This window comes from Paramormyrops kingsleyae, chromosome 8 (genome assembly GCF_048594095.1).
Source record: "Paramormyrops kingsleyae isolate MSU_618 chromosome 8, PKINGS_0.4, whole genome shotgun sequence".
Classification (NCBI taxonomy): Eukaryota; Metazoa; Chordata; class Actinopteri; order Osteoglossiformes; family Mormyridae; genus Paramormyrops; species Paramormyrops kingsleyae.
This window is the reverse complement of record NC_132804.1, coordinates 26,609,738-26,636,013: the sequence shown is the minus strand read 5'-3', so window position 1 is coordinate 26,636,013 and position 26,276 is coordinate 26,609,738. Positions and strand designations below refer to the sequence as shown.

General features: G+C 44.2%; 1 protein-coding gene across 4 annotated transcripts; it reads left to right on the top strand.

The window, feature by feature from the left end:
* Positions 1-2: 2 nt before the first annotated feature.
* Positions 3-24,349, top strand: pparg (peroxisome proliferator-activated receptor gamma). 4 transcript variants are annotated; one of them, XM_023799723.2, is made up of 8 exons: positions 3-308; positions 9,599-9,667; positions 13,501-13,722; positions 14,405-14,583; positions 16,813-16,951; positions 18,706-18,905; positions 21,077-21,554; positions 23,015-24,349. In XM_023799723.2, the coding sequence occupies exons 3-8, from the start codon at positions 13,503-13,505 to the stop codon at positions 23,260-23,262; spliced, it is 1,464 nt and encodes a 487-aa protein (XP_023655491.1). In that variant the 5' UTR covers positions 3-308; positions 9,599-9,667; positions 13,501-13,502; the 3' UTR covers positions 23,263-24,349. The 4 variants fall into 4 exon arrangements, with proteins under 4 accessions (XP_023655491.1, XP_023655490.1, XP_023655488.1 ...); XM_023799720.2 differs by lacking the exon at positions 3-308 and adding an exon at positions 321-502; XM_023799722.2 differs by lacking the exon at positions 9,599-9,667.
* Positions 24,350-26,276: the final 1,927 nt, after the last annotated feature.

Here is a 26,276-nt window from a genome sequence, read left to right as displayed (position 1 = left end):
CAGCGCTGGGAGGAGAAAGCGAGAAGTTGCCTGAAAACTTCTGACGCGCCTCCGCCGTCTAGTCACTGATTACGCCGCGGCACAGCCTGCCAACAGCATTTCGGGCACCGCCGACCATTAATTATTATACGATCGCTCCCGATTTTGCCCGACTGTAGTGCCCGGAAAGAGAAGAGCTGGACGCTGCGTTCCGAAGGACGGTGCGGGGCCAAGAGAGCGGAGAAGCGCAGGGGGACAGAAAGTCAAACTCGAGAGCGTGTAAAAGGAAGTGACAGCCTCGCAAAGCCGACTTAAGAGAACCAAAACAGGTCAGTACGTCTCATGCACTTGCTCTCCTGCGTGATGCTGGGAGCTGTATGTTAATCTAGAGGACCTCTAGGTTATAAAAGTCAGGCGCAGTGAAGCACTTAGGGAAAACACCGTCGTTGTCTATTAGAGATTTTACTTGTGATGTATACATACAGCAGCTTTTTAAAACAGCAGAGCAGCCGTTTTGCCCAGGGTAAGTGTAAATCATGATTTTTTTAACGTTTGAAGCAATTTTTGGCAATATCACATTGCTACTGTTCTGTGATTGAAAAAATAGTCCTAATGTTACCAATGTCATTATAGATCTCCACGTTACATGTACGTTACTTTTCGGCTTTATGGCAGTCCGTAACTGCATTTTTGCGCTTGGGTTTGAGCATGGGCTGATACTGTATATTGGATATTTTCTGTTGTCAGACCAGTTAACTTGTTGTGTATTTCTACAACTATCCAATATACTGTATATGTGTAGTATTCTGTAAGTCACTCAGATCTATGGTGTTTAAAATTGTAGTGTTCTTCACTGAGAAGTGTCACTCGCTATAAATCACAGTCCTAAGATGACTCAGCACTCCAGCAATGTCAATATTCAATTATCAGTTGGATCACATATTTGAAAAATAAAACACAAAATATTTCCCATATATGGCTAATTGCCCAGCCGCCTAACAGCCTATGACCGCTGAGGTGTGCATTGACACAGGTGCGTGATTGCAATTAATTGTTTGTTTTTTTTTACTATACGGAGTTGCAGCTGGAATTAATTCATGAAATACAACAGCTGTCCAATACAGAACAGTGCTAGACTTGTTCAGCAAGGGAGTAAATGGCAGTGTTTTTCTTATTTTAAATTGCAAGAATATTCTTTTGCTTCTTTTGGTTATTTTATTCTTTGCAAGACCTATTTTAAAGAGAGAATGAGACGCGTTTCACATGTAGAGCAAAAGAGACTCTGACAAAGTCAGTCTTCAGATTTAATTGAAATATTTACATTAGGAGTTCTCCGGTGTCGCCGAGGGTTTCAGCGTAAATGACGTAAGCTTTTGCCCTGTTTAGTACGTTTTTAACCCCGGTCTAGTAAGACCAGGAAGGTGTACGCAGGCAAATAAGTCAAATAATCTATTCTCCACACATCGCATTTCTAAGACGATTTCCATTGGGCCGCATTTAAAATGGTTTAAAACCTGACTTTATAAAAGCAAATATAAGCAGTTACACACCAGTTATCGTTTTTATTGTTGAATAATATTTCTAACTCCGTTAAGCACACTATGTGAAATTCTTGGCCTATATTAAAATGCATGACATTTGCTCTTTTTGTAGGTCTAAATTATTAAGATAAATTATGAGTAATCATTTAATAGCATGTACTTTTATAAATAGTTTTCTCTACGGTGATATAACACTTGTGCTAATGGTGATATGGAAATGGTATTTGTCAATGTCTCCTTCATATCTGTATTTGGAAATTTAAGCAGTTACTTGGTGGGCTCCAGTTCTGATGGTACCTAGAATACTTAACCGGAAGCCCACAGTGCTTCCCAAAGCATGGCAAGAGCTTCTCAATGACTTATAATCATGAAGTCTGAAAAATTAAATGTAGCCTTCACATTAAATTTAATACATTTTCAGCATGCAGAAAATCCTTAAGGATTTGCTTATCTTACACTGATATTAATCACGAGGCCATCATTGATTATTTTTTTTTACCATATATGTAAAGTAAACACATTCTAGAAGCACAACTTGCTTTATAGGTTACTGAAGAAGGTGAAGCCACCACAGATTCAAAGTCTGAAACGTGTTACACAATTCTTGTTGTAGTGCTTAGTGAAGGACTTTGCACCGTATTCTTTAAGGGAAGGTGTGCCTGGGGTACAGAAGTGCTGTTCGCCACTTGTCATCCTGTTAAGTGCCTTCCTATCTCGGTCTTGTTATTCTACTGAAATCTGCAGTCCTGGGGCTCCATTTGCCCTCACATCCATGCTCCACAAAGGGACCAATCGGATTGCGGGCCCAAATTCCCAGCAGTTGCAATGGGCACGACAGGCCAGTCCTGGGTGATGAAACTATTAAAAATTTGTCACCACCTCTAATATATGTTGAATTCAGTTTTTTTGCCCAATATTTAAGGTAATGGCTGCCACCACTGATGCAGATGTTGTTTGTGTCGTAAACATGCTTTAAACACGGTCAGTGTGAATTTGAGTACCAAAGACTATAACAAAATCTACGTTACCTGATGTTTCGAGTTTGACTTCTCTTTTACTCGGAGATTTGGATCAGGAGACTGTTTTGTTCAGAAAGACACACCACATGCCTCAAGTATGATTTTATATTATCAATGACTGAACAAGATGGGCCTTTAAATCTGGTGTGCGCTGTTTCAATAAACTTGGCCGTTGATATTGGAATAAGCTTGCCGAGTTGGATCAATGAGTGACTTGAGATGTATTTGTACTTTCTCACAGATTTTAGTGTAGTAGATGATTTGATATTTATTGTCTCAAGACAATCTTCAGAGAGGTTCCTAAAACACGTAAATAGCAAACTGAGAAAGGCAATAACTTTTGGATTAACTGTTTGTTAGTCCTTAGCTAGTCAGCTAGTCCTTTAGTAGAATCTGTCATAAATGTGTATGGTAAAATATGGTCAAAGTATATAGGAAGGATGACTTATGGGTGTATATGAAATATTATTTAATGCCTTTTTTTGTTTACTTTCCAAAAAAGTATTTGTTCATGACTTTGCCCATGTAATGCAAGTGAATGATTCACCCATCCTGTTAGAATCTAAACAAAGAGAGGTGGCAATACGGGGGTCAGTTGCTTTTAGGGTGAGGGGGGGGGGGGTGCAGAGGTGGAACCAGGTAAGGGGTGACCCCTTCACACACTTCGGGGAAGGGTTAGGAATGCCAGCATTTTTAATAACAACAATTACGAATTATTTATTTAAATAAACTGATGGCAGAGGTCAACAGCGGAGCAAAGTATAAACGGGAAGGGTCATCTGATATGCGTCTCATGATATGCTGTTTTATTTATTTATTTCGCTTAGCCATCTCCCAGCTCTTCCTGTCTACTTCGAGGAACAAAGGGCTCTGGGATAGTGGAGGTTTCCAACCGTAGAGGCCTTGCTTGTGTACACGCCTTCTTTATCCAAGGAGGAAGCTTCACATTCCCCAAAGGAGTAATCAACTAATAGTGCATTCCTATTTAAAGAAATTGGGCAAAGGTTCATGTCCTTGGATATTGTGTAAACCCAAATTCCCAGGGAGCTGCACAATAAAGACCGAGGGGATGCAAGACACTTGCCAGAAGTGCATTATTGCTGCAATTCCAATCTGTTTTTTTTCTTGACGATGGCCAGAGTGTGTTTTGGTCAACAATTAGTCACTCGTTTGCCTACTTATGCAAAGGAACCATTATAGTTTGCTAGATTTTCAAATTATATATACACAGTGGTACCTCGGTTCTCGAACTCATTACAACTTGAATTTCTTAAAAGTCGAACCAACCAGTTTGAAAAAAAAATGACCTAGAACTCGATCTGAATCTCAGAAGTCGAACAGTGAACACCGACCTAAGATAACTTGTACGCGCGGGGAAATGAGTCATGCCGCACGTCTGTCAGCAGAAACAAATGGTAACGCTTCAGTCTCAGCCTCCCATTAGCTGTGATAGCATCGTGCATGTTTACACTAACTGAATACATATATTTAGACAGTAAAATACATTTAGACAATGATAGACAGTAACAGTAATGATTATTATATAATAAAATACATTAAAAAATAAAGATTTCTTATTATTTTAATATTAATAATAAACCATTACTACAATTAGAAAAAAATTGTCATGCCAAGCCGGAATGGAGACAGAGGCGCAGACATCAGGGTGTCCGGGAATAGAGGGTTTAATTACAGGTAAGGCAGGCAAAACGCAGACGGACAATACAATGACCGGACTGGGGAAACAAACTGAAACGCCGACTAAATACAGACGACTAATGACAACAACCAGAAACAGCTGATCACTCGGGGATTCCGCACGGGGTTAACGAGGGGGCTTGGCACACGAAGGAGCGGACGATCGGGGCAGGACACATTGTTTTTTTTAACTTTACACATTGTTTGGATACATTTATTTTCTTACTTTACAAATTACTGTTTTGATAAATGTGCTTAGATGTGTTTAGTACAGTATATGCTCTTGTTTTATCCTGTTCATTTTGTGTTTAAATGCTAAAAAACATATTTAGGTGTAATTTTTTGGGGCCTGGAACCAATTAATTGGTTTTCCATTATTTCTTATGGGGAAAATTCGATCAGAACTCGAACTTTTTAGGATTCGATCCAGAGTTCTGAATGGATTAAGTTCGAGTTCTGAGGTATACCACTGTATTGTTTAAAAAAACGCCATGGAGATCGGCAAAACCATGAAAGAACTATATACAATGAACCGCGTTATACGTGGGTGAGTTGGGGCACAAGTTTGATTGTAAGTAATTGAAAGTAATTGTATTCAGATCCTAATAATGCTGTACGATTTGTTTAGGGGTATTTGGCACTTAAATTCTTCCAAAGTATATACATCACAGAAACTGCCACATGTATTGTGGGGGACAAAAATAGTTGTTCCACGACATTTGCTCCCAACAGTGAAAAAAAACAGACAGACGCTCATGAAATGTGTGGCCCAGTCTACTTCTGCTGCAAGCGATTTTGCGCAACTTGAAGATGAATTGGTAGAGCTGAAAAAAACCAAGACGAAGTAAGAATGTCTTTTATCTGGCGTGCTTCTATGCGGCCTTTGTTTTTGTTTGCCCATTTAGGGGGTTTTGCTCACCGCGAAAAGGGTCGCTGCCTATGGCTTTTCTGTTTCCCGTACCCGAGACGCTCAGATCTGTAGCTTTTTCTGTTGGCTTGTTTGTTTGCCACTGATGCTTGGCTTTGAGGTGTAGATGACACAGCTATATGTGCTAAATAATTAATAAATATAATTATGAACACTCTGTTTCGTGTGTTACTCCTCATTTGCTGGATTGATAGAGTGATATATAGCAAAAGTTAATCTGCCTGGACACCATGTGACAAGAGCTGCCCCGGCCTCTCAAACAAGAATTGTTGCATTCCCAACTGCCTTTCAGGGTTTGTGGAAGCTGCTACAACCCTTATTGACCTTACCTTCTACTTCATTAGCATGTTATTTTTGTTGTTCTGTCGGAGTTTGTTCTTCTCGCAGATCTGTAGAGGATCTTCAAAGAATTCCAGTATCCGTATGCATATGGTTATGACCAAAAGTGGCAACCAAAACTCTTATATGGAGCTCTTCCATTGTTTTTAAGATTCCCAGCATGCTCTGCAGCTGGAAAGTTCAAAACATGCACATGGTATTTCAGGTAGTGCACCTCACTATGTGAGCATATCTCTGGTGATTTACTGGCTGGGTATTGTGCATTCATGTTATTATAGTGACAGTGTGATTATTGAGGCGTAATCATTTAAAAAAAAGTTAGTGACTTGTGAGCTGAACCCAAGTGTCCAGGATGCAGGAATATAACATAGATAATAATGATAATTGATGATTTATTGATCCCTGTGGGGAGATTCTCTTTACGCCTCCCCCAGCTTGCTCTCTGTAGGTGAGAGTAAATTGAGCATGAAAGGCAGCCCCCCCCCCATGGCAGCGCCCACGCTGCCCCCAAGTGGCCTGTGATGTGTTAGCATCTGCCATAAGCAAAATGATGTAGCAATTAAAGATATTGCATCAGAAGTTTGAGATGTCATTTGTGCATCTACCATTTCCCCAAAAAAGCTGCATCCTGCATATATGTGATGTTATATATATATATATATATATATATATATATATATATATATATATATATACACATATATGACAGAGAGAGAGAGAGATATTATATCTCTATTATATATGTATGCATTATCATTTATATATATATATGTTTATAATACGCGGATTACTGTATATTCCAATCTGGAAGCAAAGCATTTAATGGAATAGCTTCTATTTTCATCAGTCCCAAGAACACTGCAATTTTTTTTTTCCTAGATTGCAAATTACTAAAACCATTGTCTGCAAAACTGTCTGTCAACGTATAAATTTTCAGCCTAAATCGACCGCAAAAATGTTGCCAGGAACCAGAAGTGCACTTATCAGCTGCGGGCCAAGAGAAGTGGAACCGAAGCGTCTAAAAGCCGAAGCGACAGGAAGTCATCTGGCTTGTCTACACCTCTCACTGAAAGGGCACATGACAGTTTGCTGTCTGCAGTTTTCTTGTGTGTTTTAGTTCCTTTAAATTGGGCTGATAGCTGGAAAAAGCGATCAGTTTTGCCTGCAGATGTCAGAAGGTCAAATCACGTAGTGACACCCACACGTGCAATTTTATGAATTTTCTCTGCCATCAGAGAATTTTTACAGTGACTGGAAGATATATACACGTGTGTGTGTGTTTGTGTGTGTGTGGATTAGGTCTATGTTTCATTGTGGGGACCAAATGTCCCCCACAATGTGATTAAAAACCTGCTTTTTCGATGTTGTGGGGACCATTTATCAGGTCCCCACAAAGATCTGTGAATGCAATCAAGACTAAAGACGTCAAAAGTCTCGTCTTTTGTTTAGTTACTTATGGCTAAGGTTAGGGCTGGGTAGGGTTAAGGGCGTCACGTTGAGATTTGAGTTTTCCCCATATAAAAGTCCCCACAAAGATATAATTACAAACCTCTGTGTGTGTGTGTGTGTGTGTGTGTGTGGACACATATGTATATGTGTATATATATATATGTATTACGTAATTTTTTTCTCCCATAGATATAATGATTAATGAAATGAAGTGTAAATCCAGGTGCCTCTGTGTTTCATTCAAAAACATGAGTACCCTGTGATCTGATAGCATCTGGCATCTACAGTACATGAAATAACATTTATTTACCATTTTATATCACCACCTGCCTGTGTCTGAATCTTTTAAGAGTCTGATATTGGTAAAGCAGACAAATGTTATACCTCATTGCAATTGCAAAACAGTCTAGCTTGGTTACGGATGTTTCAAAATGTTTCAGCAAATCTCTTCAGTAAATGAAAGCAGCCAGATTTGCCCAGCTGCGGGGATTTGTGCTGACTGTTTTGGATTTAAAACTGCCCCTTTTTATTTTAGAGGCATTTTATCAGAAAGGAAGCCACCCTGTCAACTCACGGATGAGTAAATTCTGTAGCAGTCGAGTGGGCACCCAGACAGGAAGTGTCTATACTACACTCATACCGAGAGGGTCTCTGGCAGGGCATGGGCTGGGCTGGTTCTCTTCTGGCAGTCACTATATGCTATCAAGGTCAGGAGGTCACGGTTCTATTGGTTAAGCTTGCTTGCTTTCTGGTTTTGAGGTTACCGAAAGTCTTTCTTCCCTCTCTTAAACAGGGCGACCGAGACACTGGGTACAAGAGGAAGTGAGCGCAGCTAGTTTTTGAAATGAGATGTCGCATCCGTGCCATGGGCCGAGGAATGCCGTTACAGCCCTCGAACCAACTTCCCGCTGCTGTGGAATTCTAGGATACATTTCAGACAGGCGGGATTGCCCGAGTAGCTCATAACTCACGAGTACAGATGTTTTGTTTGTCCTGATAGCCTGATCAGTGGATGTAGGATTGTGCGGTAAATGCGTAGCAGAACATAGCCATTTTTAATCCAATAGTAATAATGAATTTTCTCCAGGAAAATGCTGACTTTCCACATAGTTTTGTTCTCAAGTGCTAGGTCAAAAAAAGTCAACAAACAGTTTGCTGGCAATTCTTCAAATCCGTGAAACCAGTGCTTTTTTTTTTGTGCCTCATGCGTTTGAGACACAGGCTGTGGTTCTGGGGGAAAATATGTAATTTCGTGCTCGTTGTCATTCCTTAACAGTAAGCTAGCTGATGCTTGAATGTCGTTAGTCAAGTTCTGCTGGAGAGATTTTTTTCTTCTTTTTTGTTTAACTGGGTTAACTACCACATTGTCTGGAACTGATCCTTGAATCTTGGGTTAAAAGTACTGTATATATGATAGCTTGGTTAATGTCGTATCATTTCACAAATGTGTGCTATTAAGAAGCCTATTTCACTGTATGCCCCTGCTGGAACACAAAGTATAAAAAAGATTACTTGTATATGTAGATTTATTTTCATAAAATTAAACACCGGGAATCATGGGTACAAACTGGATGAAAGTCAGAGCTTGAGGCAGCTTTGTGTAAGATGATAGATAAATACAAGATTGCTTACAAACTTGAGCATTACAGACAGATGAACAGAAACTGAACTGGAAAATGGACTTTTATTATGTATTACAAAATCACAGAAAATGCAATACAGGGAGCAAAACAAATGTGCATATGAAGAGCTATGACTTAGCGTGTTGGCAGATACAAGGGGAGTAATAAGAACGATCACCTTTATACGTCTGCGATAACGCTCTGCGACATTACCAAAACAAGAATCACGGTGACACGCATCCCTTCAGTAAAATTCAAGGAGGGATTTTCTAAGGTGAGCGACCAGCATTTCTTACGGGGTGAGCAGAAGAGCGGTGACCCTGTGCATATTTTAGCGATTGAAGGCACCGTGTGGCTGCATTTTAGGTTTTACGCAACGATTACGATTACGTCCCCATGTGTGCAGGTGGAGGCTGTTCATCACTATTCCCGCTCCGCCGGCGCTTCATGCCTGCATGTACTCGCATTACCTGCAGCCAATTCGAGGTGCCTCTTTGTCTGGCGGCACCTCTGTCCTCCTTGAGAAATGCGCTGACTTGCAGCCCACCGTCGCACTGTGAGCGCCATGTGTCGCTCTACTGCACTTTGTTCCTCAGGTGAAAGGGCAAGAAAAGGGGGAACATTGCCTCTAGATTCATTGCCGTCCGAACGACATCCGGTCCACGCCGACTACGACATCAGAGACACGATAATCTAATGACAATGATATTGTCACTGTAATCGTGTTTTGCTGTCCATGTCATTTGAGATTTTGCAATTGAGAAACCGCTCCCAAAATGATGGCCTATCCGTTGGTCCTTTTTTCTGCTTGGGGACACGTACGATTCCCACCTCTGGGGGTGATTTATGTTTTCATAGGGAGCTTTGTTAGAGTCAAATAGTTATGTAACAATCGCTAATCCCAGGAACACTCTCTCCCTTATTTAGTTCTGGCTATTCCCATGCAAACAAAACAATGTTTGACCAGCTTAATCACTGGCTCCTAATGAAAGCTAGTACACACTTAAAGGACTTTGTTTGCAGGCTATGCTGTAAGTCTCCAGCACCATAAAGCATCAAGAAAAGCATCCCAGCGGCTGAGGCTTACAGAGGGTAGGTTTGATTACAATCGTTCACTGGCCTCTGTGCAGAAAGGCTCCTCTTTTCTAACTCGTCAAACAACGTAACTAATTGGGGTCTGGTGGGGGTTGAAGTTTTAAACACAAGTCAAAAGATTAGACCGTTATACCGTTTACACTCTGTCAGACACTCCTGGTTGGTTTCCTGCCCTTGTTTTATTTTGATGCTTTTTTAATTGACTCACTGAAGGTAGAAATGCGGTACCTTAAGTGACCCAAACGTCTCAGTCAGTGTATATAACAGGTGATTATATTCTAATTACCCTGAGAAGTTTTGATTTCAGAGGTCACCTCTATCCTCAATTGCTCTTCAGTGTTACTTGCTCCAGTACCTTCTAGCAATAAACATATAGTTAATCCATCCATCCAGCCATCGCCCCAGCGTCCGACCACATGTCTTGGTCTGATTTCCAGGTCTCCAGAAGCCTATGCTGAGCAGCACCGGGCACTCAGCAGGGGTACCCCCCCCCCCCCCCCCCCCCAGGAGGATGTTTGATTTCGCGAATTAGTCAATATCTTCAATTAATTAAGGCAATTCAGCATAATTCTGTGAAGTTTATTTAACAATTACATTTATGAGGCAGTCTGGTCGTGTTCACTAGCATGACTTCGAGGTATAAGCAAGTGAAATTAAATTGTGATATAAAAAACAAATTATGGGTGACATGCCCAATACGTTGATCCAGATTGTATGACTGTTTTAATCCAGATATGCAATTTAATACTTATTGATGCTGTAAATGGGGGATGGTTAAGTTTATAGAGGGCTACCTTTGGCTGAAACACCTTCACAAACTGCTTTTGTATGGTCTTAGGCAATCTCAGGGGCGTCATTCCAAAAGAACACGTCCCCCTTCTTTTAAATGTAGGAAAAAGCCCAGAATTGCTGTGTTTGTATGCGGGTTCATATTAAATAACCCTGCCTGCGATCAAATATTCCTCCCAATTGTTTACAGATTGAAGGGGACAATACGGCAGTATCTGGCACAGAAACACTCTTGAGCCCGTACACAAAGCCTGGCATCTGCTGTTTCCCTGGATATTTTTACAACCTGCAGGCATTAATCCTATCAGGAAAAAGTGCTGTGTCCTTAGCAAGCCTCTCTTGTTGTGAGGACGTTAACCTTTTACATATCGTGGTTGAAATGTGCTTTGCATGACCATCATTCCGGTATATGTGAAACTAGAATGAAGAAATGTTTTATATTTAAAATTGTGACATGGTGACATGACAAACCCTTTCTGATCTTTGTCATTATATATTTATGTATATTTATACTTATACACACGTGTGTGTGTGTGTGTGTGTGTATAATATTTGTCACCGCAATGTGATTAAAAACCTGTTATATTGGCATTGTGGGGACCATTTTTTTCATCAGGTTGGGATTATGGTCACACCCATATTTACCTACCTGAAACACTTTTGACATTTTTAGTTTATTGATTGCAGTCACAGAATTTTAAATTGAGTTTCCCCTTGTATATGTATATAATAAAATATATACAGGTTTTAATCTGAAGCCATTCGAGTTGAAACAAATCTTTTGTTTTGTGTTAGAGGTTTTATTTTTATATAAAACCATGTAATTCTTCAAATTGAATTAAGACTGTTAAAGATGCTTATATGAGTTTTAGTAGTTCCTGGCGCTGTATTGCCAAAGTCAGTTGTTTGGAAAGGCCTTCTGGCTGCCTTGCACGACGTACTGTGGCAGCTCCCTGGCGAGCAGCGAGCGGTGTTAGGAAACGTGAACGAGAAACATCGCGCGGCTGTCGCAATCCGGTCCCACTGGAGCCGATTTCACATCGTACTCGGCGTGCTTGGTGTGCGCTTTTAATTTCCACGTGTTAAAATGTGTCCACAGGAGGGATGTTTCCAATTGAGCAACTAAATCGGGTGTTCCTGTTGGCAGGCGTTCCTGAGCTCCACCTCGAAGTGTTGATGAAAACATGTCCTGGTAGCGACCGGCCGAAGAGGCCTCCGGTGGTGACTTCGTAACGCTATTAGCTATTAGCAGCCGTTGGTGGATGGGTCCGTCCACCACAGCCTACCGTGGCCTTGTGTCTCAGGAGCAGAGCCGTACTGCACTCTGCATGCAGGGCGTGAAGTTTTAGCCGTGCGATATCTTCGGCTACCGTGACACGGGCTGTCCGCCTTTGGTAGTCTATAAACGGCATGTCAGTCTTACACGATGCACCGTAGGGATCTCCATTGTCCGCTTTCTGAAAATGCGCTCGGCCCGTCGGGTTTTCACAGGGCCGACGACTTGCGCTGAAGGTGAACGTGGCTTCGCAGATTTCAAAGGAGGCCGTTTCTGCCATCGAGTGAGAATCACCCAACTCTGGTCTCTGGGGTGTTTCTTCATCAGCTGTGGGCCCTGCGAGTTTAAATAACAAGTCATCAGCATGTGAATCAGCCATCCAGGCTACTGGTGGGGGTCTGGCTTCTCCGCTGGAATTATATCCCTGTTCTCTGGCCTCGCCAATCGGAGCAAAGGTCCGTCCACAAGGAGCCTGTTTTCCCCATTGCAAAATGGTCATCCAGTGGACGGAAACTTGTTTCTTGTCTATTAATAGATTTCTGACAAGCGCTTTCCTTCCAGAATGTTCTTTAGACGTTGCCTCTATCCTTGGATGGTCGAGCAGAATCTTGAAAGGTCAAACGATGGTTATGCTATTGTGTTCAGAGTAGGTGAGGGTGAAAAATTATCATCAAAAATAGGATGTTTGTTTTGCGAACAAGTAGTAGGAAGTCACCGGTAACCGATTCTCACTTCAGTCAGCAATTCCTTCCTGTTATTAACACTTATGTTTTGATTTAGCAATTATTGCACTACAATTTCCATTTTATTTATAAAGGCCTTCTTTTGTGAGAAATGGGAAGTAATTAATCATATGAAGCAATGACACAAATCTCAACCGAATAAATAAAAATGACACAGAAGGTCACCAGCCTATGACACGTTCGATAATTGCTGATTTTTCTGTTGCTATTCTCCCTGTGCATGTGACAGTGATCCTATGATTGAAACTCATCAGACTGAGTTTTCTACAGGCCTTGGTGGCTTAGACTGTAATCCGGCAAAACACAGATACGATCGTGCTGATCGTGATAACCAAAACAACCGATGGCCTTGATTATATAAATTCTATCTCAATGTCAATCCGGTTCATTCAGGCTGGGACTGGCGAAACCACTGGCTGCGAGTTCATCAGAAAGGTCGTCCACCTTGGGAGTTCACTGATCGAATGCCATTTCTTTGCTTTGGCCTGTACTCCACGTGACCTGCATTTATCATCTAAACCATTGTTAAGTGTATGTATGGAAATATATAGCATGTCCATATCAGTGAGATCTTCGCTTGTTTTCGAGATGTGTGAGGGTGTTGGTAGTGGGTTGGAGTTGGGTTGACCATTATCAGTTCACAGCTTTGAAAAGTAGAATGATGCAATGGAGCTGAAATTTAAATTTAAATGATGAAGACGTACGGCCTGCCTAGGCGTCCGAAAGCTACATTTAGTCAGTTTGGGGTAAAAAAGCAAAAGAACCCCCCGCCCCCCCGCCCGCTTTGGAAAGTTTAATGCCGAAAAATGTTTTGTGTTGGGTAATCGCACGCTGGAATATTTAAACACTGCTGAAAAACAGCCACCACGTCTTGCGTCAGTGGCAGAGTTCACGCTGTACCGTCGCGCCGGATCACTGGGTATTGTTTACTTGATAAGCGGGGCCATCTGCGCGGTTGGCTGGGCCGGGGTGGATGCCATCTGACGGCCTCCCTCATGCCGCTGTCCCGCCCTGCCTCACAGATATGGTGGACACACAGATGCCCGCCTGGTGCACGAGCTTCGGCCTGAACCCGGTGGACCTAGCCGAGCTGGACGACAGCTCGCACTCCTTCGACATGAAGCCCTTCAGCACGCTGGACTACAGCACCATCACGGACCTCGGCTACGAGACGAGCCCGCAGCAGGCCGACGAGCTGACGCACATGGACTATATGTACAGCTTCAAGGCGCAGGAGAACCAGAGTACGGACCCGCGTCTGCCGGCATTGTGTAGAGACACTTATGTGGAGTGACTCAACAATAAACAGATGTGTGACGTATTCAAAAATGTAGCAGATGCTAAATAGGAGGGAGTTTAGTATTGGTGGGGGAACGGTTATAATACATATGTCCATTTTTTGGGGCGGGGGGGGGGGGGGTATGAAGCCAAATTAAATATGGGGTACATGTCTTCCCCAGTTTCTATGCCCCTGCTTTTTATCCAAGGGAAATTTTTGAGAAAGCAGGGTCAGTCCCTGGGGGCTAAGGACCTCACTCAAGGGCCCAACAGTGAAGTTACTCTGCTGACTTAGGGATTTGAACCAGCAACCTTCTGTTCATAAGTTCAGCAGCCTAACCCACTGAGCTACACACCGGCCCCCATAACAAATATAATGTATAAAATTCATTATGTCTAAAGGGGAAATATTCCCCTTCAGTAATGGTCTCAGTAGCCTATTTAGAAAGCATGTGATGCTAAAACACATCTGACATTAGCAGTGGTGGCTGGCAGCCAGCGCCGGGAGGTTAATTAGTGGACATTGTGTTGCAGAGGGTATGTGCAGGTTTCTGTGGGGCTGCTCTGTCTGAGGTGGTTTTTGTTGTTTGGTCTATCTGATTGCACACATTGCTCCTCACCCCCCACCCTCTCCCCCACCCCGCCCAGGTGCGGTGAAAGCGGAGCCAGAGTCTCCACCTCAGTTCTACGAGCGCGGCGTCCCGTACCCCCGACCGCACGAAGACACCCCCGCCGCCGCCGCCACCGCACTGAACATCGAGTGCCGCGTTTGTGGGGACAAGGCCTCCGGCTTCCACTATGGGGTGCATGCCTGCGAGGGCTGCAAGGTGGGCCGAGGGCGCCATCCTGTGGGGGGGGGGGGGGTGCGTGTTCAGGGGAAAGGGACAACGATCACACACAAATAGGAAGCTTTAGTTTTTACACAAACACACACACACACATGTATGTACAGTATACACACACAAATGCATTGAGGAGATTTGGGCCCTGTGACTCTGGTCCTGGACAACCATTTGGGCCCTGTTTTGTTTATATATATGTGTCTGTGTGTGTGTGTGTGTGTGTGTGTGTGTCTGTCTGTACCTGTGTCTCTGTCTCTGTGTGTCTCTGTCTCTGCGTCTGTGTCTGTGTGTGTCTGTGTCTCTGTCTGTCTCTGTCTCTGTCTGTGTGTGTCTGTGTCTCTGTCTGTCTCTGTGTTTCTCCGTGTCTGTGTGTCTCTGTGTCTGTGTATGTCTGTGTCTGTGTCTCTATCTGTCTCTGTGTGTCTCTGTGTCTCTGTCTCTGTCTGTCTCTGTGTGTCTCCGTGTCTGTGTGTCTCTGTGTCTGTGTATGTCTGTGTCTGTGTCTCTGTCTGTCTCTGTGTGTCTCTGTGTCTCTGTCTCTGTCTGTCTCTGTGTGTCTCCGTGTCTGTGTGTCTCTGTGTCTGTCTCTGTGTCTGTGTCTGTGTGGGTATTACGGCCCATTGCTAGACATAAAGCTCCGCTGGGTCGCAGGCCCCTCATCACTCAAATCATACCGTTTTTTTTTTCTTGAATTCCTGCAGTATGTATAAAACCTGCTGTTAGCGCACTATTACTGTCACTGCCCTACCGATGTCCATCTAGAAGAGTCAATTATGTTTGAGTCAAATCAAAGTACTATCATCCGGATTATTTAAAACTGACTTTACTCCCATTGTTATCAGTCCTCAATCCTGAGTCTTGTTTTGTGTGCCGATTCACCGATTGTTACTGCATGCACATGGTGTACGGACCCAGCGCCTCAGCTTGCATTCTGCGTTAAACTGCATTGCTTTACCATTCGACCTTGAGATTTTTCTGGGTTACAGCAGGTCAGTACTGAGGCACATACTACAGTAAACGGGGTCTTGAAATGCCCACACGAACAACAATCACACTTTACATGTAACTCTTTGTGTACCTATGTGTTTTATGTCTTTTTCTTTTTACAATTGCATATATCTACAGTATATAGTACTTTTACATATACACATTATTGTAAAATAATAATGTGACAATAGGCCATATTCACACAAAATCCATCTTTTCAACATCTTCTTGGCTTGGGTTTGCATGCCTTTCACACTAAGACCACAATTGAGAGTCTCATGTGTGAGGGGAGCCTCTCTGATCCCCAGCTCGGTTTGGGCTGATACAGACGCAAACCCTAACCAGAATCATGGTTTCCTCATGCAGACTAGTCGGCTATCACATGAGCCACAGACAGCTTTGTTAGTTTCCATTCTATGAAGGAGGATGAGACGCCTCTAATGTATGTATGCTATTATTGTCGGGCGTGTAGGCTACGTGTTTCAGGCATCGTACGTGTTTTCCATCCGCCGCTGAGGTGTGAAAGCCTGCAGGTGTGAGTGTTTCCTGCAGACTGATTTCCCGAATATTTCACGTTCATGCCACTGTTTACCCTCGGGGCCACTATGGGGGGGGGGGGGGGGGGGGGCGCTTTCGGGGCTGCTATCGGGGGGGGGGGGGGGAACGCTCTCGGGGCCATTATGGGGGGCGCTCTCAGGGCTGCTATCGGGGGGGGGGGGGGGGCGCTCTCAGGGCAACTATCGGGGGGGCACTCTCAGGGCCGCTATCGGGGCTCCCTACCCTGCGCTGTGTTTATGCTGTTGGCAAGAAGCGGCCCCATTGTTCTTTGGTCCCCATTTCTTAATGACAACAGGAGGAGTGCCAGAAACGGGGGGGGGGGGGGGGGGGGGTCATCCAAGCGGGTTAACATCTTAACTGTTTTTAAACACAAAAATCCTCGCTTGTTTTTTTCTTTTTCTCGGTAGGGCTTCATTCACATCGGCTTCCTCGATCTAAAAATAGGCGCATTTTTTTTCCAACATATATGAAAATAGTCCAGAAAGTAGGGCAACAAAAAAAAAAGACCCCAGACTTTAACTCATCAACAGGATCTCCAGCTTTTAATAGCAAAGAGGCACCTTGGGTGTTGGCAGGTAGCTATTATAGCAAACCTCAGCCTGCATGACTCTGACCACCGCTGCCTTCCGGTGCTTTCCCTGTTCCTCTCCCCCCCCCACCCCACCCCAGGGCTTCTTCCGGAGGACCATACGGCTCAAGCTGGTGTATGACCGCTGCGATTTGCACTGTCGCATCCACAAGAAGAGCCGAAACAAGTGTCAGTACTGCCGCTTCCAGAAGTGCCTGATGGTGGGCATGTCGCACAATGGTGAGAGCTCCGCTTGTTACACAACTGTCAGCCCCGCCGCCCCTCCAAATGCTGCTCTTCTGCCCGTCACGGCGGGGGCAGGAGGGGAGAGCTTATCTTCATTTATAATTCTGCAGGTCTTCCGGTCCTCCCTCCCTCCGAGCTGCATTCGTCAGGTATTCTTCGTTAAGTGGTTGGAAACCACCACAATGGTGCGAAGAATCGTCTTGGTTCACGGAGTGTAAATGTGGGGGGAAATACGTACTGTAGAGTAAAGAAATTTGGCACAGCAGATACTTTTTTTTTTTCTTTTAACATCATGTTGGTGTTTTTAACCACCAGGTAGGACAGAATGGTTGGTAAACCCTTTGCCCTCTTCAGATTTGCTCCTGGGTAATTTCACCAATTACCCTTCCGACCGATGATTGGCGAAATCTCACCGGTACACTTTAGGTGTGCGTGCGTGCGTGTGTGCGTGCGTGTGTGTGTGTGTTTGTGTGAATGATTCATTAAAGCTGGGGACCAGGCTGTTCCCGAATCGCTGTGTCACAGACCCTGGCTGGGAGCCCAGTCGTAGGAGCTGGAGTGAATGGACAGGTTTACTGAGGGCGTGATCGTGACGCACGCGACTCGAGAGCCGCCTCGTAACTACGGAGCGCCGGTCTCGCACATGCACGCGCCTTAAACTCACCCACGCTCATCTCTCTGAGAAAGGGGGGCCGTTTATTTCCCCGGCATATTGATGGATTTTTAACATTTTTTTTGGTTCCACCACCCCTTCAAGGACCACAGACGGAGTCATACACCTGACTATCCCTTTAAGGATCACAAAACGAGTTGTACACCTGTTGTCATGCGACATACCTCCAAAAGCGGGACATGTAGCATGTTTGGGCTGCTTACGTCAGCATACATTGTTCTCACTGAAGTGTTCTCCCACATTTGTCATGAAGGTCCTCCCAGCACTGAAATGCTGAGCCCTTAGTAAGGCTGTTCGTTCAGGCGTCGTATTCACTGGTATAAAATCCAGCAGGCCGGGACAAGCACGCTAATCCTCAGGATAGCATAGTCGCTAACGCCTGCCTTTATCCGTCCGGCTGATCATTAAATAAACATCGGTGAGGTCACGAACATCCCATGAAAGAGCAGAGCTGATCAGATTCAGTCTCAGTATTTTAACATTCATGTCAAGGACTGTTAAGAGTAGGAAAAAAAACAGACTGAAGCACCCCAGTTCTGGAGGGGGGGGGGAGGGGGAGGAGGGGGGAGTAGCCAAAAACAAAAATCGCAGCTGGGGAAATTTAACTAGTCACTAGTCATTCAGAGAGACTGGGAAGGTAATTTACACTTCATCTCATTACAGCACAATGCTTGGGCCCCACAAGGAAGTAAAGACCATTAGCCTCGTTCAGTGGGGTCTGCTGTGTGTGGGGGGTCGTGGCCCACACGGACCCTCAGCAATCCCTTGGCACTGATTGGCCAACTGATTCCTCTGAGCGGGACCCAGGGTGTGGCCTCACCGTACAGGCAGATATTCGGAGATGTTAGCCATGCGGTAGCTGGTTTCTGTGAAACACGTGCCACGGTCGGGGATCCCGAAAACACCAAAACAGAAAAATAACCAGGCGACGTGGGATCGCATCCTGTAAGGGGGGGCCCAGAATATGTTTGTCCTCCATCTCGTCCAGCGTGCGGAGGAGGGGGGGGGTCAGCTCCAGAGAAATGTGGCATTTGGGAGTTTGTTTTAATGTTTGCATGCTTGTTTCTTTTCCCAGCCATTCGCTTTGGCAGGATGCCCCAGGCGGAGAAGGAGAAGCTCCTGGCGGAATTCTCCTCTGACATGGACCACATGCACCCGGAGTCGGCCGACCTCAGAGCGCTCGCTAAGCACTTGTACGAGTCCTATATCAAGTATTTCCCCCTGACCAAAGCCAAGGCCCGAGCCATCCTCTCTGGAAAGACCGGCGGCAACGCAGTGAGTCGGGGGAGGGGGTGTCGTAAAAGGCATCAGCCAGGGTGACACATGCTTCTCGCCGTGATACATGGTTTTCTCAGCTCGTTTGAGGGGAAAACCCCGGAAGATTGCAGTCTGGCACCAAGGAAGCTGCACCGCTACATGCATCATTTACTGCAGCGACACTCTCGGCAACTTCAGCTCTTTGACGTTTAGCTTTATTCATGCATGACTTGCATGGTCAGTGGATCGCATGCATGTGACCACTTTTAATAATGTCATTCTAATGCAAAATGTAAGAAAATAAACAGTGAAGCAAAAAATAAATGCGCTTTGAGCACTAAAAAACAAACAAAACAAGCGGCACTGCTTAATAAACAGGAAACACTTTGAATTTGCATAAACACACAAGAAGTTATTTCTCCAGCCCTGATCACATATGAAAGAAAAAAAAATAATGTTATTCATTATTTTATTTTAAAGTGTAAGAAAAAATAGGCATAAAACAGGCATACATCTCAACCTAGCTGCAGTGAAAATGGCAAGGGGGGGTGGGGTGTCACTACTAAATAATTCTTCCTGACACATTTGACGCATGAGAATCTGTTACGTTTGCATGACCCTGTTAAAATGGGGTAAAACGTCTCATTGAACCCGGACACTTCATGCCTATGTAAAGGGAAACATGGACTAGAAAGGTCCAGTAAAAGGGACTAGTTTAGTCTTCCTCTCCTTACCTGGCCTGACTAATCAGCATTATCACATATATCTTAAAATTAGTACCCTGTGGAAATGGGTTGTAATGGAGAGAATTCCTTTTTGGTGTTGGATTTGGATGAGATTTTATTCCTGAATGTATTTAGTTTCCCATATGTGTCTCTCACATTTCTCTTATCTGTTCACGTGACTTTAAAATTGCTTCAAGATTTACAATCCATGTTCACCCTGCCTTTGTGCAGATTCTGGACGATCACTATATGGACGTAACATTTAAATGTGCTGTTCTAAACTTTCTTTAGCAAACATTTCAGAGATCTTGTTATCTCTCAATGACATCATTAGACATGAATCATATAATCTTTCAGTTGGAATTATGAAAGGTGACAGGAAAAGGTTATAAATCTTTTTTAAAAACTATAAAGACCACATTTAGTATCCTCTGTTGCGGTCCAAAAACTGAAAAACTGTTTTTTTATTGTGCAGACATCAAGAGTACAAATGTACATTGTTGGGTAGCGGATGATTCATCGTAGAACACATTTCCACTGAGACCTAAATCCTCATCATAATATCCCGAAATTTGCATGCACATCCAACCTCGTTCTACCCATTTCCATGGAGGAAACTGCTGCAAGCTTTCTTTGTGTTTTAGGGGACCCAGTCTTCCTTGAAGACTTATGTCTAAAAGACCAAAGCGATGGATGGAACTGTGCCACCATGCGCTCTTCTGGCAGGGGAGAATGACGAAGGCGACTCACCATCGTTTATTCTAGCTTGTTTTGACTAGTCCAGCCAAATAAATGGCACAAGTGATAGTGAACAGCTGTTTGTTGAAATGAGCCCTCACAATAGTGCGGTGTGTGACAGAACGAGCGGCAGAAAGGTCATTAATTACGACTGACCCTCCCACGACTGGATAATTTGTGCAGCTCTGTGTCATAACCTCTTTGTCCCAGTGCATTTCCAAACTATTGGACCCGCCCCTGTCACGTTATAAGCTCTAATGATATTTAACTAAGACGGGATTCATTTGTGTGTTTCTCTAAGATTAGAAACGGGTCCAAGATAAATGAATTCATCTTCCAGAGGAGACAGAAACTCACACTCTTTTTTTCCATGGTATATTAATTCATTTATTAAGCGTCTGACAGTTGGATAATAAAGACAATACCCCTATACAGCAAAGTCATTTTCTAGTGGGCCCATAGGAGATGACGAAAGGGAGAAAGTGTTACCTTGGGATTTTAGGCAACCAAGGTCTTGTTTTCTCTTCCGAAACTGGAATAAATGCGCTGAAATTAAAGACGTTTTGAAGAAATGAACTGAAATGTTATCTCCGTTTTTCACCCCGGCAGCTTCCCGTCGTCGTTCGCCCACCTCGTCTCGCACGTCACGGTTATTTTGACCAGGGCCCGGCCTGTTGACACAGCACTATCTGCTAGGTGCTGATCGTCTGTTTGTCTGTTCTCCAGCCTTTTGTCATCCACGATATGAAGTCCTTGACGGAAGGGGAGCAATTTATAAACTGCCGGCAGATGCCGATGATGGGCGCGAGGACCGACTACGGCCCCGTCAACGGGCCCACGGACGAAGTGGAGCTGCGTTTCTTCCACAGCTGCCAGTTCCGCTCGGCAGAGGCCGTCCGCGAGGTCACCGAGTTTGCCAAGAGCATCCCGGGCTTCGTGAGCCTGGACCTGAATGACCAGGTGACGCTGCTGAAGTACGGCGTCATCGAGGTGATCATCATCATGATGGCGCCCCTTATGAACAAGGATGGTACGCTCATCTCCTACGGGCAGATCTTCATGACGCGCGAGTTCCTTAAAAGCCTACGCAAGCCCTTCTGCGAGATGATGGAGCCCAAGTTCGAGTTCTCTGTCAAGTTCAACATGCTGGAGCTTGATGACAGCGACATGGCACTCTTCCTCGCCGTCGTCATCCTCAGCGGAGGTGGGTACGGCTCCATCGTCCCTCGCATGCTTGGATTTCATAACCTGCTACTCAGCCGTGTGCCGGTGGCGGTAAACCACTCGCAGCCGTTTAGAATAGGCTGGTGCCACGGTTGGTCTCTGTATGAGAACCCTTTATGAGTAATGGCTTTCTTGAAATTGGCACAGGTCACATAGAATATAGTACTGTGACTTCTGGTTAACACGTTCTGCCCCCACAAATCTTAATTTGCCCCAGTAGCTCTGGCCTCCTTTGACTGCAGTTGGTAGGGTTAGGTACTAAGTTCAATTGTCCTGATGAAACAAGCACATGCTCGTTTTTGAGCGATTACGGGAATACATCATGATCATGTGCCGCTTAGTCATATCATTTTTAATCTGGAGGATTTTTCAGTGGAAGCAAAAAATACAGATACCTCTTGTCTCAAAATGCATCAGTCATACATTGAACTTATTGTCTGTTGTTTATTGTCTGCTGCTACTGCATCCGTTTCAGTACGCCCATTAACATCCATGAATCGCCCTGATGAGCAGTTTTCTTTTTAGCAAACTTTTTGATGATTTTTTTAATATAGGTTATTTGATGGACTCTTCTCATTCGGTCTTTCTGTATAACCTGCTGTATCGTTAGCTGTCATGTTGAGAGCATATGATTATCTATGACTTTTATTGGTGACCGATTTTGTCTGCTTTGAAGCTCTTATGTCCTTGAACTTGGCACTGCAGATTATTTAAAGCGATCATCATGGAAAGGCTAGTGAAACATTAACAGTCAAGTGAAAATGTGTTTTTATGAAAGAGCTGGATATTTTCCTATGAAGGTGTTTACCTCTGACATAGAAACAATATATCAATGAACTATAAATGGACATTCTACTCTTTACTAACATCGGTTTGTTACAAATCATAAATTCTACGACAGATTTGATTCAGAGAAGTCAATTTTTCATATTTGTTTTGATTGAGTTAGTTACTAAATTCATATTTAATCAAAAATGCAAGTCTGGATCAATGGATGGACGGATGGAAGGAAAAAGATTCAGTAGTTAATGTCAAGGAATGTGTGTGTCCCCACCAAGATCTGTTAATGCAATCAAAAAACTAAAAATGCCAAAAGTCTTGTATTTTGTTTGGTTACTTAAGGTTAAGGTTAGGGCTGGGTAGGGATTAAGCTTGTCATGTTGGGATTAGAGTTTTCCCCATAGAAATGAATGGAGAGTCCCCACAAAGATATAATTAAGAATGTGTGTGTGTGTGTGTGTGTGTGTGTGTGTGTGTTTCTGTGCTTGTTATTGGGATTTCCGCATTCAGACTCCATGGTTACAGCAGTACAGCAGCATCGTTTTAGCAGCTTGTGTAGGATAAGGAAGGTTTACACGTCACAGCTGTTTAGCTTCAGCTCCGCACCCTGAAAGGTGGAAGGCTCTGAACTTGATTTTCCTTTCCTCGTTGCCCCCGCAGATCGACCAGGACTGCTGAACGTCAAGCCCATCGAGGAGCTCCAGGAGACAGTCTTGCACACCCTGGAGCTCCAGCTGAAGATGAAGCACCCCGACTCCCTACAGCTCTTCGCCAAAGTCCTCCAGAAGATGACAGACCTCCGGCAGGTGGTCACCGACCACGTCCACCTTATCCAGCTGCTCAAGAAGACTGAGCTTGACATGCATTTGCATCCCCTGCTGCAGGAGATAATGAAAGACCTGTACTAGGCCTTCCATCATAGGCTACTAAATGCTCCCCAGAAGTGATGATACCGGAAGGTCCTAAGTGGCAGCAGGGGGTAAACTCAGCATAACTTTCCATTGTCTAAAAGATGGTGAATTAGTCACTTGTTTCAGAATAGCGATGACTTTTAGTCCATTGCTGTTTGCGTTCATGCCCTGAGTTGCGTCCCTTTAAAAAAAAACAAAAAATTAAAGGACAGAGAACCACTCATAGCTTCCTCAGGAAAAGAGGGATATTTAATATGTTTAATGGGGATGTTTAATATGACTAACCAGCACGCATTTGTTGCCACCGTGAAACAGAGAAACTGGTATTGAAAAAGAAAATAGATTTTAATCAACCACTATGACAACACTGCTGTGAAATCTGAACACGTGAGATTTCTTATGTCTTCATTTTATAAACATTATTAATTCAGAAACAAACGCATTGTCCATATATGAGTGATCGAAGGTTTACCTCGGCCCTGTCAGGAAACTAAATTGAAAAAGGGTGTTGATTCAGACTGACATTTCATGCATCTCTCTGATAAAACAATGAAAATGTGAATACGTCTTTAAATGCTTTTGCAGAACAAATATAGCACAGGAAAAGGCTGATTTTGATGTTTCTTTTTTGTATGTGTCCATTAAATATAATGATAAAATAACAAGTTTTATATTTTATGCCAAACCCACTGTGTAGATTTTCCCTTAAGTTATATGTGTATTGCAAGTCCATCCGACATATGGAGGGTTTGTATATAGAGACAGGACCTTCAAATCATCAATGTCCTGTTTTTGCGAAGAGTTTACATGCTACAAGGCCAAACAGAGAATGTCTTCTTGATTAGTTTAGGTTCCTGATATTTTTTTTTTTTTTTTTACAATTCGAAAGATATCTTTGAGCGTCAATAAATATTTTATAAGCAGTTTTGTCTGAATTCCCATTACTAAATGGTCCATGTTGCCTTCATAAATGGTATACAGATGGTATAGAATCTACACTCCGCTCAAGACCACAGCAAACCTCTGCAGTTGTTCACTTTGTAACAAAAGGCGCTTAAATAAAGCACAAACAGTTAAACCTGGACCAGGTGTGCTGTTAATGGAGTTCAATTCCAATACCTATTTAACTGTTTGACTTGTTAGTGAGGGCAACTGTAAGAAGGTGATTTACAGTGATACTGCTAGGCGCCTGCATGGCACTGCAGTGAGGCATAGGCAGCTGCCTAGGGCACCGTCCACTCAGAACGCCGACTTAGCAAGTCTACTTCACGTTGTCTCAGATGAGGGGGCACCGGTGGTGACACTTAACCTAGGGTGCCAATTGTGCTTGGACCAGTACTGCACCTATGAATTTTTACTCTAAATTGTTGGGGGCAATTCCCCCTTAGTAGGGTCTCCCATGGCGAATTTGTGCTAGCTGAGCAGCCAGACAAAGTGCCATTCAGAAAGACCCCCTACGAAGATTACCACAAAGGTTGGGGAGACCACAGCCCCGCCCTGGAGCCCGGCAAGGAGGGGGTCATAGATGAGCGTCTTGTGGCCGGACCTCCACCCATGGGGCCCCCCTGGGAGTAACGTAGGTCTGGCCTCCTGTGGGCCCACCACCGCAGGGGGTGCGTGGGGGTCAGATGAAGAGTAGATCAGATGGCAGCACAGCTTTGCCAGCTATGCAGATGCTGTACCGTTCAGTCACGGTAAAGAGAGCTGAGCCGGAAGACAAAGCTACCAATTTATCGGTCAACTGCTTCCCTACCCTCACCTCTGGTCATGAGCTCTGGGTAGTGACCGAAAGAATGAGATGGCGGATACAAGCGGCAGAAATGAGTTTCCTCTGCAGGGTGTCCGGGCTCAGCCTTAGAGACTGGGTGAGGAGCTCGGACATTCGGCATGGGCTCAAAGGAGAGCCGCTGCTCCTCCACATCGAAAGGAGCCAGTTGAGGTGATTCAGGCATCTGTCTAGGATCCCTCCTGCACGGCTCCTTGGGGAGGTGTTTTGGGCCTGTCCAACCTGGAGGAGGCAGGCCCAGGACATGCTGGAGAGATTATATCTCTTGGCTGACCTGGGAACACCTCGGTGTCCCCCGTTGGAGTTGGAGGAGGTGGCTGGGGAGAGGGAGGTCTGGGCATCCCAGTTTAGACTGCTGCCCCCCGACCCGACCCCGGATAAGCAGCAGAAGATGGATGGATGGATGGATGAACTTATGTCTCTTTGCTTTTAAGGACGGTATTGTCCATATTAAAATAGAGTTCTTAAAGCTGAGAGTGATGTCATAAGTCTCACATCACCTGCCAAGGGTATTTTATGCCGGTAAATGGCGACACTAATTTTAAATACAAGGTAATTAACAACTTTTCTGACAATTGGCTGTTAGGTTTACAATTAAAGTAAATCAGACATTCATCATCCATTTTAATGTTCTTAAACCTGTACTCCCCTGCACTATAAACTTGATTCGGCGTTATTCACTCCATGACTCAACGATACTTTTTTCACTCTCTAGCACTGCAGCAGTGGAAATGAGCTGAAAAGCCCTTCAAACTGGAAAAAGTCCATGTGAGCGCGCAGCATGCCAAGCTATTTTACTGACATTACATCATTCCTTTATTGCGTGTCTCACCAAACACGCCCTTTCGTGATTGCAAAATCTGAACCTCGTTGAACCACTCGACAGACGGAAATCTCCGCTTCTGATTTACGCTCCTTTAGCTGCGGGGAAGCTCCGCGATTTTTGTCACTGCTGCAGGATGGACGACGCCGTCTGCGTTCTGTCTGCTCCCGGATACGGGCGACGTGACAGTGCGCTATTTACGGGGTGAATACCAAAAACTGTCCCAGCGTCGAGGTCCCTAGCTGACTGTCAGCTTGGGCTGTACAGATCACGCGAAATGACACGATCCGGAGTACTAATTTTAGCTGTCATTTCAAGATGACGTGTGCCAATTACAGGAGGAGAAAAATGGCACGACCGAAAGTGTGTGTACATCACCTCAAAATTTAAATGACAGCCAAG

Excerpts from the sequence above, each read along its gene's own strand:
- pparg (XM_023799720.2), top strand. The coding sequence starts at position 451 with ATGTATACATACAGCAGCTTTTTAAAACAGCAGAGCAGCCGTTTTGCC. Across the intron at positions 503-9,598 it reads GAGCAGCCGTTTTGCCCAGG|GCTATGCTGTAAGTCTCCAG; the intron begins GTAAGTGTAAAT and ends CTTTGTTTGCAG. Across the intron at positions 9,668-13,500 it reads GCGGCTGAGGCTTACAGAGG|ATATGGTGGACACACAGATG; the intron begins GTAGGTTTGATT and ends CCTGCCTCACAG.